General features: G+C 29.8%; 1 protein-coding gene across 1 annotated transcript in view; it reads right to left on the bottom strand.

Moving 5' to 3' along the window:
- The window catches only part of LOC135141040 (out at first protein), a 268,832-nt gene that overhangs the window by 200,478 nt on the left and 51,930 nt on the right, over positions 1-16,424 (bottom strand). Inside the window, exon 2 of the mRNA XM_064071872.1 lies at positions 11,948-12,061. Coding sequence (XP_063927942.1) covers positions 11,948-12,061 — 114 coding nt within the window. The remainder of the gene's footprint in view (positions 1-11,947; positions 12,062-16,424) is intronic.

Raw genomic sequence — 16,424 nt, forward strand, 5'->3', positions numbered from 1 at the left:
TTTTTCGACTTTTTGATTCTTCGATTTTTTTACTTTTTCGATTTTTCAATTTTTCAAGTTTTTGATGTTTTGATTTATTAAAACATCAAAACTCGAAAAATTGAAAGAGTAAAAAATCTAGAAATTGAAAAAGTAAAAAATCGAGAAACCGAAATATCGAAAGGTCGCAAAATGGAATAATTCAAATATTGAGAAACCGAAAAATCCATATATCAAGGAGTCAAAATTTGGACAATTTAAAAATTGAAAGACTAAAAAATCAAAAAAATGAAAAATTGAAAAATCAAAAATTTGAAAAATCGTAAAACGAAACATTGAAAATTTTGAAAGCAAAAATGAAAAAAATTGAGAATTTGAAAATTTGAAGAATCGAGATACTGAAAAATCGAAAAATTGGTAAATTCCAACACTGAAATATTGAAAAACTAAATAACCGAAAAATTGAAAATCGAGAAATTAAAGAACAAAAAACTGAAACATCCAGAAATCGACACCTCAAAGACTCGAAAAATTTCAAAATCTAAAATTTAAAGTCGACAAATTGAAAAATCGAAAAAGTAAAAAATTTAGAAATCGAAAAATTGAAGAATCGAACTATTGAAAAATTCTAGAACTGCAGTTTGGAAAAAATGCAAAATTGAAGAAAAAATTGAAAAATCGAAAAATTGAAAAATCGCAAAACTGAAATGTCAGAAAACTGAGAAATCGCAAAACCGCAAAATCGAGAATTCCAAAAACCGAAAAATCTAAAAATTAACAAATCGAAAAATGGAAAAATAAAAAAATTCTAAAATCGATGTTGAAAAATTGAAAAATCGAAAACTTAAAAAAAATTGTTATATAAGCACAATTTTTTTTTCCAAAAACCTCGAGGTCTAGGATAAAAACTCAACACGCATTCATAAACCACAAATGGAGAAGTACGTTATTGTCTAAAATTTATATAATATTTACTATCACTTTTGGTTGGAATGAGCAGACAAATTTTGATTAACGTTTAATCAAAATCCGGACAGATGGAAGACCTATTTTTTCGTACTTTACCGGTCATGAAACGTTACACCGGAGTACAGATTTTGTATCTCGCGTATCGCCCGTGGTCTCCTCTTCGAAATTCGGCGACTTCCTGTCTCCTGGAAAGCGCTCCATGTAGATCAGCCCATTCGTCTTGGTTCTTCGAGAATCCTTTCTTTATATGGGCAATAAATAAATGATCCTGCATAAGTCGGAACTATAAGACACAGAGTTCTCGCATGGCTTGACATGCAGCGTTCCGTTCCAGGTCGTCCTGAAATGTTTTATGGTCGAGCGAAAAGCCCACCGCCTGAATTTTTCAGTAGCAATCAGAATAACCCCGTTTAATAGTTGTAGCGGGGGTAATTAAAGCAAGTGCGTTAAAGAACTCCGGGCACGTTCCCAGATAACACTCTTGTAATATTGAGCAGTACATCCTGCGGGATCCACTACAACTAGGACGGACTCGGAATTAGCCTCGTTAATTATGCAGCTTTTAATTGCTTCGAAAAGACAAAGCTCGATGGCTTTTTTCAGCGGAAAAATTCTTCGCTTTAAATAAATTACAAGCGGCGTACTCGCATATCGAGAGCGCTCAAACTTTCAAAACTCCCGAGTCTAGGATCAGAAGGAAATGACTCAAAGTAACAGAGCTCTGGACGATTAGTTATGAACAGTTCGTCGCAAACTTCCAAAGTGTATTCTGACTCGCATGTGCTCCTTAGATTAACCGAACTTAGAACTTAACGTTACTCTCGGCTCGTGCATAATTTATTCGGCGCGACTCCAATTCACTTAATTTAATTCGACCACACCTGTCTCGTTCGTTTAAGAGTTCGTTCCTCAGGATTCCGGCGCGAACTACACCGATGACGTCACCGCGGAATATTATTAATTTCACTTGCCAGTCGTTTTAAAAAGCCCCCTCGGAATTAATCCGCGCGGCGATTATTATTAATAAGACTTCGCCGAAGTAGATTAAAAACAAGCATTACCTATTATTAAAGCAATTGGCGAAGTCGGCTCTTACAAGATAAGGAAGCTCGAAAGGAGTATTATGCAAATTGGACACTTAAAAATTGGCGGCATAGAGCGAACGAGCCGAAAAATACACCCAGTCTTGTAGAAATATTTGCCTTTAATACATTCGCCGAAGATTATCTATTTATCTTCCGGATTAAAGTAGCACTGTTTCTTAGTTTTACACCGGGGCCATGACCCATTTCCGGCGCCGAGTTTTCATCACACTCGAGGATAATAAAACGTGAAGAGCGAAGACGGAGGTCTGGACAATTTTTTCTCGCGGTGTATTTCGTAAATTAGCTCGATTTTCAGCTGACATTTCGCGAAATTAGATCAAATATCTGAGAGGGAAGAATCATCTCGAGTGTAATTCATCGCACGGCGTGGAGGTTTTTTCGGGGGAGATGTCGTCGAGCTTTGCTGAAAGTTTGAATTTCTTTGAGAAAATAAGCAGGACTGCAATTTGATGTTACGGTATCATTCATCAAGGGGTGGAAAAAGTGCGGCTTTGGGGGCGGCGCGCTGAATGGCGGGGGCTGGCGAGAATTGTTAACATTTGCCACGAAATGTGACTTTACAGTGTGTGCTTCGTCGGCAAATTTTATTTTCTGGATATTCGGAGGTGAAAGTTTTATTTTACGGCTGTTTGTTTCAAAAATGGTTAAAACGACGAAGCGACACAAAGCTAGTTAAAAAAAATAAATAAGTCAAATTGGCTTTTAGCAATTAACATTATTTTTGACGTACTACATTTCCCAGGATTACGAATCCAACCTTATTTTCGATTTTTCGATTTAATTTTTATCTCGGCACCTCCGCAATGTTTAGCAAAATTAAAATAGATCAGACTACTTTAAAAAAGAGAGTTTCTGATCGAAAATTTTCGGAGAATTTCGAATCCAACATACTTTTTCAAATAAGGCAGAAAAACGTGCCTATATGAAAAAAAGAAAATTGGTCAAATGAAGCCGAAATCCAGATCATTCGAAATTGGTTAAATCAATGCTTGTGCTGTTATTGTTTCCTTGAAATTCTTAAAGAAAAAATAAAAAAAAGCGGCGGTGTATTTTCAACGAAAATAGACAGATCAAATGCTAGTCTCTATTTCCTAGAAAATATGAATCTATCCTTATTTTCGATATTCATCTTCAAATAAGGAGAAACTTGTTTTTGTGAAAAAATATAATAAAAATGGTCAAATCTGTCTGAAAAATGAGCCGTTTATTTTGCTACAAATCTGTTCTTGTGTTCCAATTATGCTCAAATATCAAGATATTTAAAGAAATATAGCACCTCTTCTACATATATGTCATTTTATTGACCGATTTCTTAGAAATTCTTAAAATGAAAATTAAAAAAATCTTGGTATATCTACCATTTTCAACAAAATTTAAATGGATCGAAATGAGTCTTTAATCGGAAATTTCCTAGGAATACGAACCTATACTTATCTTCAACGTTTGGATTCAAATAAGAAAGGTAAATTTGCCATTATATGAAAAAAAAACCCGGCTAAATCGGTCCGACAATTGAGCCATTTATTTTGCTTGAATTCCGATCTTAAGTTCCAATTAGGCTCAAATATCACGATATTTAAATAAATATAGCACTTCTTCTACATATATGTGATTTTATTGAAATATTTTTTAAAATCACTTCAAATTTAGTTTTTTTAGGTAATTTTTATCCCGGCGCCTCCACCATTTTTAACAAATCTAAAACAGGACAGACTACTGTTAAAGATAGAGTTTCTAATCGAAAATTTTCTCAGAATTTCGAATCCAACATTATTTTCGACGTTCATCTTCAAATAACTAAGAAAAACGAGCTTTTATTTAAAAATATATATATTAAATGAGGCTGAAAATCAGATCAATCAGATAGATTTATGCTCGTCTTGTTATTGAGTTCAAATATGAAGAAATTTAAAGGAATGTATTTTTTTCTTAAAATCAAGAATGATTTCATTAACCGGTTTCTTGGAAATTCTTAAAATGAAAATTAAAAAAATCTTGGTATATTTATTATTTTCAACAAAATTTAAATGGATCGAAATGAGAGTCTTTAATCGGAAATTTCCTAGGAATACGAACCTATACTTATTTTCAATGTTCGGCTTCAAATAAGAAAGCTAAATTGGCCATTATATAAAAAAAAAATGGCCAAATCAGTCGAAAAATTGAGCCATTTATTTTGCTTCAATTCCGATCTTAAGTTCCAATTAGGCTCAGATATCAAGATATTTAAAGAAATGTAGCACCTCTTCTACATATATATGATTTTATTGAAATATTTTTTAAAATCACTTCAAATTTATTTTTTTAAGTAATTTTTATCCCGGCGCCTCCACCATTTTTAACAAAAAAATTTAAAACAGGACAGACTACTGTAAAAGATTGAGTTTCTAATCGAACATTTTCTCAGAACAACGAATCCAACATTATTTTCGAGATTCATCTTGAAATAAGGGAGAAGTGCCTTTATAAAAAAAATGGTCAAATGAGGCCGAAAATCAGGTCATTTTAAATTGGTTTAAATCTATGCTTGTGTCGTTATTCTGTTCAAATATGAAAAAAATGTGAAGAAATCTATTACTTTTCCTAGAATATATCATTTTATTAACCGGTGTCTTTAAAATTGTTAAAATAAAAATTTAAAAATATGTCAGTACATCCACCATTTTCAACAACAATTAAAATGGATCAAATCTGATTCGAAATGAGATCCTCTAATCGAAAATTTCCTAGGATTACGAAACTATCCTTATTTTCGATGTTATTAGGCTTCAAATAAGAAAGATAAACTTGCTAGTATGAAAACATGAAATAAAAGTGGCTAAATCAGTCCGAAAATTGGACCATTTTTTTCTTCTTCAAATCTGTTCTTGTGTTCCAATTCTGCTCAGATATTAATATATTTAAAGAAATTTAACACTTCTTGTACATCTTTATGATTTTATTTAAATATTTTTTAAAATTACTTACAATTTATATTTTTTTTGTAAAATTTTTAACCCGGAGTCTATTAGCCCCGCCAAAATCAGATTTATCTTAACAGGTACTAGCCCCGCCCACCCTCCCTCTTCTCTTAGAGGGATTCTCATTTGCCAAAATCACTCTTATCTTGACAGGAATTAGCCCCGCCCACCCACCCTCTCTTTTCTTAGAGGGTATGTCATTTCCCAAAATCGGTTTTATCTTAGCAAGTACTCATGACTAACTTTTACAAAAAATGATCAAAATTTGGAAACAAAATATAAAAATTGGCCTTAAAAAGTTACATTTTATTATAACAAATCCAGAACGACATATAATTTAAAAAGTTCTACAGGGGTCCCACCTTGGACCCATTCCTTTTTCTTTTTACATGAATGATGATATGGTTTTTATTTTTGAAGGATTAATAATATTTTAAACAAGTGAAAAATAAGTGTCTTTGTGAAATTCTTTCTTTTCCTCTTTCTATTTACGTGACTTGCAAGTTTTTATTTTTGAAAATTTTCGTGATAAATGAATAAAAAATAATTAAATAATTTGATGAAATTTTATCCGAAAACAAAAACGTATGTTAATTTTGAATCAAATTTGAGTAGGTATTTCTATATCAGTGAGAACTCACCTAAATTAAAAAAAATACGCTTTTATAATAAGCAATTGGCCTTCAAAAGTTACATTTTGTTATAACAAATTCAGACTGAAATATAATTTTAAAAGTTCGACAGGGACCTCACCTTGGTCCCATTCCTTTGTCTGTATACATGAATGATTTGGTTTCTATTTTTGAAGAATTAACATTATTACAATCGAGTGAAAAATTAATCTGTTTATAAAATTCGTTCCTTTATTTTTATTGTTATGTAACTTATAAGATTTTATTTTTGAAAAATTACACACACTTCAAAAACATTTCATTTATAACTGGATAAAAAACAATTAAATAACTTTACGAAATCAAAAAAAACAAAATCATGATATTTTTATATAAGTTTAACTTTTTCTTACAGTCTTTTATAAGCAAGCAGTCGCCCCGCCCACCCACCCTCCCTTCATTCCAGTGAATACCCTAAATAATGTTCAGTTTTATCTTGGCAAGTGATAGCCCCGCCCACCCACCCTCTGTTTTTTTAGAGGGTGTTATTTTAGTTCCTTATTATTTTGTGTTCATTTTTTCTTATAAAAAGCTTGGATCTAGGCCACGAAAAACTAAATTCATTCTCAAATTTTTCACATTTTGACGTTTTAAAATTTAAAATTTTTCGATTTCTCAATTTCCCAATTGAATCAATTTTTTTATTCTTACATTTCTCGTTTTCCCGACTTCCCAAAATTTCGATTTTTCAGTTTTTCAATTCTTCAATTTCCCAATTTTTCGACTTTTTGATTTCCCGATTTTTCAATTTTTTGATTTCTCGATTTTCCAATGATTCAGGTTTGAAATTGTTCAGTTTTTCGATTCTTTCATTTTCCAATTGTTAATTTTTTTTTATTTTTCCATTTTTTCATTTTTCAATTTCTCAATATTCCAATTTTTCAATTTTTCGACTCTTATTTTTTAGGTTTTTGATTTTTCAGTCATTCGATTTCTCGATTTTTGGATGTTTCGCTTTTTGATTTTCTCGATTGATTGATATTTCGGTTTCTTGATTTATCGACTTTTCAGTTCTTCGATATTTCAGGTTTTCGAATTTTTAAATTTTAGAATTTTCAAGTTTTTGATGTTTCGAGTTTTAAATTTTAGATTTTTGAGTTTTCCGATTATTTAATGTTTTGATTTCTCGATTCTTTAATTTTTACATATTTCCATTTTTCGATTTTTTAAATTTCACATTTTTCGATTTTTTCGATGGCGAATAACCGAGAACTAGATTTTTTAATCTTTCAATTTCTCGATCTTGGCTTTTTCTTCCATTTTCGATTTTCCAGTTTTAGGATTTTTCAGTATTTCGATTCTTCAATTTTTCTATTTCCCGATTTTTTTCATATCTCGATATCGCGCTTTTTCAGTCCTTCGATATTTCAGGTTTTCGAATTTTTAAATTTTAGATTTTTCAGTTTCGATTCTGCAATCGAAGAACTGAAAAATCGAAACATTGAAAAGTCGAGAAATCGAGAAATGGAAAAATTAAAAAAAAACATTTATCGCGAAATTGATGTTTCGATTTTTAAAATTTTTTATTTTTCGGTTTTTCAGTTTCTCGATTTTTCGAGATTCCGATGTTTCGATTGTTTTACTGTTCAAATTCTCAATTTATCGATTTTTTAAATTTTAAATCTTTCAATTTTTTACTTTTAGATTTTTCTATATTTTAACCTATTTCGATCAAGTTATCGATTCTCCAACTTCCCCATTTCTCGATTTCTCGATCTTTGTTGTTTCGAGTTCTCTATTTTCTTTCGACTTTCGCTTTTCGCTTTTGCAATTTTTCGATGGTTCGATTTCTCAATTTTTGAATTTCCTAATTTTTTGTAACCTCAGTTTTGAAATTTTCAATTTCCCGATTTTTCAGTTTTTTGATTAAATTTTTAGATTTTTTAATTTTTTTGATATTACGATATTCTGATGTTTGAATTTCAATTAAACGATTATACGATTTAAAAAAAATCCCTTTTTCGATTTTTAGATTTCTCAATTTTTTTAAGTTTTCAATTTTTGGTTACTTTAATTTCTCGATTTTTTTGGTGTTTTGATTGCTTGATCTTTCGATTTTCCAATTTTCGAATTTCAATTTTTCGGCTTTTCAAAAATATTTCGAGTTTTAAAATTTATTATACCGATATTACGAGTTTTTAATGTTTCGATTTCTCGATTTTTTCTTTTTGGATTTTCAATTTTTCACCTTTCCAATGTCTTAATTTTTCAATTTTTAAAATTCTGGGTTTTTGATTTCTCGAGTTTTCAGTTCTTCTATATCTCAATTTTTCAATTTTCTGAATTAATAAATTTTAGACTTTCTAGTTTTTCTTTTAAAATTTTTCAATTTTTCACTGTTTTGATTGTTCAATTTTTCGTTTTTTAAACTTTAAATTTTTCAATTTTTCGACTGTTTTATATTTCAATTTCTCAATTTTTCGACATTTCGATATTTTAGTTATACATTTATCCGAATTTTTAAATTTTCGATTTTTCAATTTTTTGAGATCTCGATTTATCGAGATTCGGATATTTTGATGTTTTGATTGTTCAATCTCTCGATTTATAAATTTTTCCATTTTTAACTTTTTTCGATTTTGACCTATTTCGGTCTCCATTTTTTCGATTTTTCGACTTCTCGACTTTTCGAGTCCTCGATTTCGCGTTCTTTTGATTTTTTTGGGTTCTCGATGTCTCAATTTTTGAATTTTTCGATGTTTCGATTTTTGAATTGTTCGATTTTTCAATTTTCCAATTTTTCTTATTTTCAAGTTTCGATTTCTCGATTTGTTGATTTTTCAGTTTTTCGATTTTTAAATTTTACATTTTCAATTTTTTTTTTTTTTTTTGATATATTATGTTTAGATTTCTCTTTTTTGTTTTTCAATATGTTAAATTTTCGCTTTGTCGACTTTTCAGTTCTTCAATATTTTTTAATTTTTCAGATTTTGACGTTTCTGAATTTTCGGTTTTCCGATTTCTCAATTATTTTTTGATTGTCCCATTTCTCGACTTCCAAAGTTTCGATCTTTCAGTTCTCCAGTTCTTCAATTTTTCGATTTTCCAGTTTTTCGATTCTTTAATTTTTCTCCTATTTTTCAATTTTTCAAGATCTGGATTTTTCGATTTCTCAACGTTTTACTTTTTGGATTTTCAATTTTTCGTTTTTTAGACATTTGATTTTTCAATTTTTCGACTGTTATATACTTCGATTTCTCAATTTTTCAACTTTTCGGTAAGCCACAAAAAAAGACCATAAAAAAGAAGCAACACAAAAATAAAATAAAAGAGATGACAAAAAACGATAAAAAATAGGAGTATGAAAAAAAAACAAAATTTCAAGATTTTAGAACTTCAAATTTTGAAATTTCACAACTAGTGAACAGAAAATTGCGAGTAAAAATAAAATCGAAATTACACATACTCCAAAAACATTTCAATTATAACTGAATAAAAAATAATTAAATAACTTTACGAAATTTTAACAAAAAAAAATTGACAAATCGAAAATCAAAGTGGAAAAATTCAAAAACCAAATAAACGAAAAATTAAAAATGGAAAATCGAAAAATTTGAAACTGAAAAGATGAAAAATCGAAAAACTTAAAAACTAAAAAATTGCAGAATCGTAAAAATTGGATAAAAAAGAAATCAAAAACGACAAAAATGCGTCAAAAAGAAGCAACACACAAATATAATAAAAAATGGGTACAACAAAAAAAAATAAAAAAAAAGACGACCAAGCCGCAAAAAGTGCAACAAAAAAACCACAAAAAAATCGACCAAAAAAAAGCCGAAAAAAAGACAACAAAAAGCAATAAAAAAAAGACAAAAATCAAAATTTCAAGATGTCAAAACTTCAGATTTAAATTGCAAAGCAAAATTGTTACAAAAAAAAACGAAAACTGAAAAATTGCAGATTTTAACTGTCAAATCTAGTAATTGTCACGAATTTGAAAAATCAAACAACTGAAAACTTTAAAATCGAAAATTTGACACCAAAACAGCAGGAATTTCAGAAGATGGAGAGATTAACATTTGAAATTGAAATGAAATCGGAAAACTCTCAATTTTCAGAAAATTATAGCCAAATTTGCGTCTTTGAAACCGATGTGCTTAGTATACATCAAAAACTGAAAAATTGTACAATTTAACAATCAAAAACTGAGAAATCGTAAAATTGAATAACTGAAAAACTGGGATGAAAATCGAAAAATTCAGAAATCAAAAAACTGAAAAATCTTAAAAACAAAAAATTGGCAAATAAAAAATTGAAGTGGCAAAATTGAAAAATCAAAAATTAAAGTGAAAAAACTGAAAATCTAAATAAATGAAACATCAAAAATAAAATCGAAAATTTTCAAACTGTCAAAATGAAAAATCAAAAAACTGAAGAACTAAAAAATTGCAGAATCGAAAAAATTGGACAAAAAAGAAATGAAAAACGAAAAAAATGCGACACAAAAATATTGTAAAAAATGGGTACAAAAAACAAAAAGAAAACAAGGACGACGAAGCCCAAAAAATCCACCAAAAAACGACAAAAAATAGACCGTAAAAAAGGGGCAAAAGACGACAAAAAAAAAACGACAAAAAGCTGACAAGAACAAAATTTCAAGATTTCAAAACTTCAAATTTCGAAATTTCAAAATTAGTGATTGAAAGATTGCAGAGGAAAATCGTTACTTTAAAAAATCGAAAAATTGAGAATACAAATAATAATTAATTATTGTTAAATTGAAAAATTCAATGTTAATTTTTGTTTTTTTTTAATATATAGAGTTTTCTTTCAACAACAGGATAGTTCAACATATTTTCAGTTTTTTGTTGGGAAAAGAAGACTTTGTATGTTAAGACAAAATGGACAAAATATAAACCCCGCCCACCCACCCCTTCTCAATTGTGATGAATGTTTTATTCATCATTTCCTGAAGGGCGGAGTTTAGTTGGAGAATCCTCATTTGTTTACAAGAAATTACCATATGAACTTCGTCACAATTGAGATTGGGGCGGGTGGGTGGGGCTTAATCTTCGTTTTTTTTATGTATAGAATTTACTCTCAACAATAGGATAGTTACACATGTTTTCAGTTTCTTATTGGAAAAAAATGACTTCTTATATTAAGAAAAAATGGACAAGGTAGGAATTTTGAACATCTTCTCTAGTGTTTAGGTGGCGAGACCGAAAATCAGATCATTTTAAACGGGTTTAAATCTATGCTTGTGTTGTGATTAACATCCTTGAAATTCTTAAAATGAAAATTTTAATCGGATGCTCTAGAATCTTCCATAACCAGAACATTCTCGACTGTACAGTTTCCACAGCCATCTCGGCGAAAACCGAATGGTCATTTTTCACACAGTATTCAACTTGTACGTAATCCAGTAATATCTAAACTAAGAAAAACGTTTTTATGTTTCGTTTTTCCGCCTGTTTAAAACGAACCTCAACTTTGTAAATTCTAGCAATATTTAATTTTTTATCGCCAACATCGTATTCATCATGTTGCAACACGCTTATAGCGTGGCCGCCATATAAATTAACATTAATTAATTTTGAATATGTAATGAAACCGTGCCGAGAAGTGTTAATTCCGCACCGGCAAATATCGATTAAATAAATTCAAAACGTAAAAAAGGTATTTGTTTTGCAGCAAGTTTGCGCAAAAAGCGACATTTCCCCGGGTTAATCTGTAAAAATTTCCGTACAATATTCACCGCGACTTCTCCAACCCGGTCCCGCAACACAATAACCGTAATTACAAACCCATTATTTCATCCTTTTGAGCGCCACAATGGCCCCCCTTCGCAACCTTGTCACTTCCCCAACTCCCTCATGTCGTTCCAGAATTAATAAAAACGTCGAAATCCGCCCCGCCCGATAAATATTCGACAGTGACATTCTAATCCTTTTAGCGCGACGTTTTTGTCGGCAAACAAGGCAACTTTTATCAAGTTCCGAGTGTTCCTTGATCAAATACAAACTTTGTCGCACCGACATAAACAGGTAGGTGGGCATTAGGTATGGAAAGTGCAAAATCACCAATCGATTCCCCTTTGTAGAAAGAAATAACTGGAATCAAACCCCAGGACGAGAAACTCTCTCCCGAGGACTATACAAAGTTCGCCGATTGAAAAACAAGAGGCAAAGTTTTTCCGTTCGGGATATACGATTTTAATACTGCAAATGGGCCGCAAATTCGCCGGCGAATAAACGAGGCCTGACAATGGTGCCAAAGGCAATTCCGCGAACGGGCTATATATCATGTGCGAGGTACTCACGTTTCTGAAGTCTATAACTTGGGTAATTAGTGTCCCGTCTGACCTTTGGAATTCCAAACTGACGGTGTCGTCTGTGACGTTAGCGAAGATGTTTTCTTGGACGACGTCGCCGCCCTGCAACAAACACAAGAGCAATTAGAAGGAGGCGGCGCAGGGTCGGATCGATTAGCACTATATAAGAAGAAAATCCCGCGCGGGAGCTAAAAACTTTGAAAAGTTTTTAGAAGCGCCAATTACCCTTAACACTTGTTTGATAGTGTTTCATTTTATCAAATAACAACTTCCTAAGTTGAGTTTTATATTGCTTTAGCGCATTATCGAGACGGAGTTGGGAGCCGCCACCGGCTCGACTTTAATAGACAAATTCGCCCGGCGCATCCACCATTTCAGCACGTTATCAATTTTTACCCTTTTCTGCCCGTCAGAAGACGCTTAATTACGGCGGGCCGTGAAGAGGGTTCACTTTTACATAACTTGCTATTCCGCTGGCATTCGTCAGGCGGGAAGCGCCCATCAGGAAGTGAGCAAGATGGACAGCACCGGAGAGCGAAATTTAACAGGAGAGAAAGCGAAAAAATAACAATACGATACAAACAAAACATTAAACAAGCGTAATCGATAATACAATAAAAACAAACATTTTATATCTCCGATGAAACGGATCTATTAATAAAAATAAAGAAAAACAAAATTTTTTTTATTAACTATCCCGGCGTATCCACCACTTTTTGATAAAGATTAATACAATAAAATGAACCTTTGACCGAAATTTTTTTCGGGATTACGAATTTATCCGGACGTATTTTCGATATACTTCTTCAACTAAGAGAGAAAAACGTGTTTTTCCGGAAAAAAATCTAGTTTTATTTAGGTCCTGAAATTCTTTACAAATTTTATAGTAGGTATACAATTTCTGCGATGATTTTGTGTTCAATTATTCTTCTAAAAAGCTTGGATGATTTTATATGAATTACGCTTGTTCGTAAACCTGGAACTGATAATAAATCAATTGTTTACAATAATTTCTACTTTTTACCACGATCAAAGAAAACTAAATTAATTCTTAAAATTTCTCTAGAAATAATATTGAACACGCTTGCTTCTTCAATTTTTTTTAACGTTATATAAAAATTATGACGAAAAAAACAACAAAAAAAGACCACAAAGAAGAAGCAACAAAAGAGGTGACACAACAGAAATATTCGAAATTTAAAAATTTCAGAACTAGTGATCGGAAAATCGCAAAGCAAAATCGTTACTAAAAAAATCAAAAAGTAAAACTTCGAAAAGTTGAAAAAACCAAAAATTACAGTAACATCGGAACATTGAAGCCTTGATTGAAAAATCGAGACCAAAAAAGCAGAAAATTGAGAAGATTAAACATTAGAAATTGAAATGAAATCAGAAAACTGACAATTTTCAAAAAATTATAATCAAATTTGTGCCATTGAAACCGATGTGCTTTGGTGTATTGTATACATCAAAAATTGAAGAATCGGAAATCTGCAACCACTCGAAAAATTCAGAATTCGAAAAACTGAAAACTCGTACATATGACAAATCATAAATTAAAATGGAAAAATTGAAGTGGAAAAACTGAAAAATCAAATGATGAAAAATCAAAAATGGAAAAATCGACAAATTTGAAACTGACAAAATGAAAACTCGAAAACCTGTAGAACTAATTTTGCAAAATCGTAAAAATGAAAGCAAAAACGAAAAAATGCGACAAAAAAGAGGCAACAGAAAAATACAAAAAAAAATGGGTAGGTACAAAAAAAAGGACAACGGCGCAAAAATGTAACAAAAAAACGACAAAAGAATCGACCAAAAAAAAAGACGAAAAAAGACGAAAAAGCCGATAAAAAGAGAAAAAAAAACAAAATTTGAAGAATTCAAAACTTCAAATTTCGAATTTCAAAAGTAGTGATCGAAAAAATGGAAAGCAAAATCGTTAGTTAAAAAACGACAATTGAAAAATTGTTAATTTAAAATGTCAAAAATTAAGACTTCGAAAAATTGAAAAACCAAAAATTATTGTAAAATCGAGATAAATCTGGTAATTATCAAATCGAAAAAAGCAGAAAATTGAGAAGATGAAAATTGTAACATTTGAAATTGAAATAAAATCGGAAAACTCACAATTTTCAGAAAATTGTAATCAAATTTGGGTCATTAAAGCCGATGTGTTTTGGTATATTCATGAAAAATAGAAAAATCGAAAAATTGAAACGACGAAAAATTTAACAATCAAAAATTGAGAAATCGGAAAATTGAATAACTGAGAAACTGGAATGAAAATCGAAAAATTCTGAAATCGAAAAACTGAAAAATCGTAAAAACTAAAATTTGAGAAACCAAAATTAAAGTGGAAAAATTGAAATATTTCAAACTGAAAAAATTAAAAGTCGAAAAACTGAATAGTTGCAAAATCGTAAAAATTGGACAAAAAAGAAATCAAAAACGACAAAAATGCGTCAAAAAGGAGCAACACAAAAATATAATAAAAAATGGGTACAACAAAAAAACAAAAAAAGGACGACCAATGCAACAAAAAAACTACAAAAAAACCAAAAAAAGGCGAAAAAAGACGACAAAAAAACAATTCAAAAAATGTCAAAAAACAAAATTTCAAGATTTCAAAACTTCAAATTTCGAAATTTCAAAATTAGTGAGCAAAAAATTTCAAAGCAAAAGCGTTATTAAAAAAAATCAAACATCAAAAAACTGTAAATTTTAAATGTCAAAAATTAAAACTTGAAAAACTGAAAAAAAAAGAAAAATTCGAATGTAGTAATTATCACGAATTTGAAAAATCGACCAACTGAAAATTTTAAAATCAATTTTCAAAAAATTATAGTCAAATTTGCGTCATTGAAACCGAAATGCCTTGATACATCACAGTTTGAAAAACTGAAAAACTGAAAAGACCCAAAATTTAATAATTAAAAATTGAGGATTGGAAAAATTAAATAACTGAAAAATCGGAATGAAAATAGAAAAATTCAGAAATCGAAATACTGAAAAATCGTAAAAACTAAAAATTAGCAAACCAAAAATTAAAGCGGAAAAATTGAAAAATCAAATAAATGAAAAATGACAAATGGAAAAATCTAAAAATTTTAAACCGACAAAATAAAGAATCTAAAAACTGAAGAAATAAAAAATTGTAAATTCGACAAAAAAGAAACGAAAAACGAAAAAAAATTCGACAAAAAATAGACAATATAGAAATATAATAAAAAACAAACAAAAAAAAGGGCAATAAAGTCGTAAAAAAAAAGCAATTAAAAAACGATAAAACAATCGACCAAAAAAAAGGTGAAAACAAGACGATAAGAAAAACAATAAAAAGATGCCAAAAATCAAAATTTCAAGATTTCAAAACTTCATATTTCGAAATTTCAAAAATAGTGAAAAATTGCAACGCAAAAACGTTAGTAAGAAAAACGAAACCTGAAAAATTGTAGATTTTAAATGTCAAAACTTAAAACTTGGAAGACTGAAAAAACCAAAATTATTGCAAAATCAAAAAATCATATGTAGTAATTCTTCAAAATCGAAACACTGAGACCAAAATAGCAGGAAATTAAGAAGATGAAAAGTTTGAATTTGAAATGAAATCGGAAAACTGACAATTTTCAGAAAATTATTGTCAAATTTCTGTCTTTGAAACCAGTGTGCTTTGGCGAATACATCAAAAATTGAAAAATCGAAAAACTGAAACCACGAAAAATTTAAACAATCAAAAGTTGACAGACCGCAAAATTGAAAAACTGAAAAACTGGAATGGATATCGAAAAATTCCGAAATCGAAAAACTGAAAAATCGTAAAAGCAAAAAATTGACAAATCCAAAATTAAAGTGGATAAATTGAAGAATCAAAATTGCAAAAATCGACAAAAAAGAAATCAAAAATAAAAAAGCGCGACAAAAAATAGGCAACACAAAAATAAAATAAAAAATTGGTACAAAAAATGCAACAAAAAAAGACAACAAAGTCACAAAAAATGCAACAAAAAAACCACAAAAGAATAGACTAAAAAAACGGCGAAATGACGACAAAAAAAACGATAAAAAGATGCCAAAAATCAAAATTTCAAGATTTCAAAGTTCAAATTTCGAAAGACCGGAAAACTGAAAAACTGAAAAACTGGAATTGAAATCGAAAAATTCCAAAATCGAAAAACTGAAAAATCGTAAAAACAAAAAATTGACAAATCAAAAATTAAAGTGGATAAATTGAAAAATGAAAAACTGAAAAATGAAAAATAGAAAAATCGAAAATTTTGAAACTGACAAAATCGAAAAACTGAAGTACTAAAAAATTGCAAAATCGCAAACATTCGAGAAAAAGGAAAGAATAAAAAGTGGGTAAAAAAAAGGACGACAAAGCCGCAAGAAATGCAACAAAAAAAAACGACAAAAGAATCGGTCAAAAATCGACAAAAAACGATAAAAAGATGACAAAAAACAA

The sequence above is a fragment of the Zophobas morio genome, unplaced genomic scaffold, assembly GCF_036711695.1.
Source record: "Zophobas morio isolate AGI-343-1 ecotype UQ-CSIRO unplaced genomic scaffold, CSIRO_AGI_Zmor_V1 ptg000041l, whole genome shotgun sequence".
Taxonomy (NCBI): domain Eukaryota; kingdom Metazoa; phylum Arthropoda; class Insecta; order Coleoptera; family Tenebrionidae; genus Zophobas; species Zophobas morio.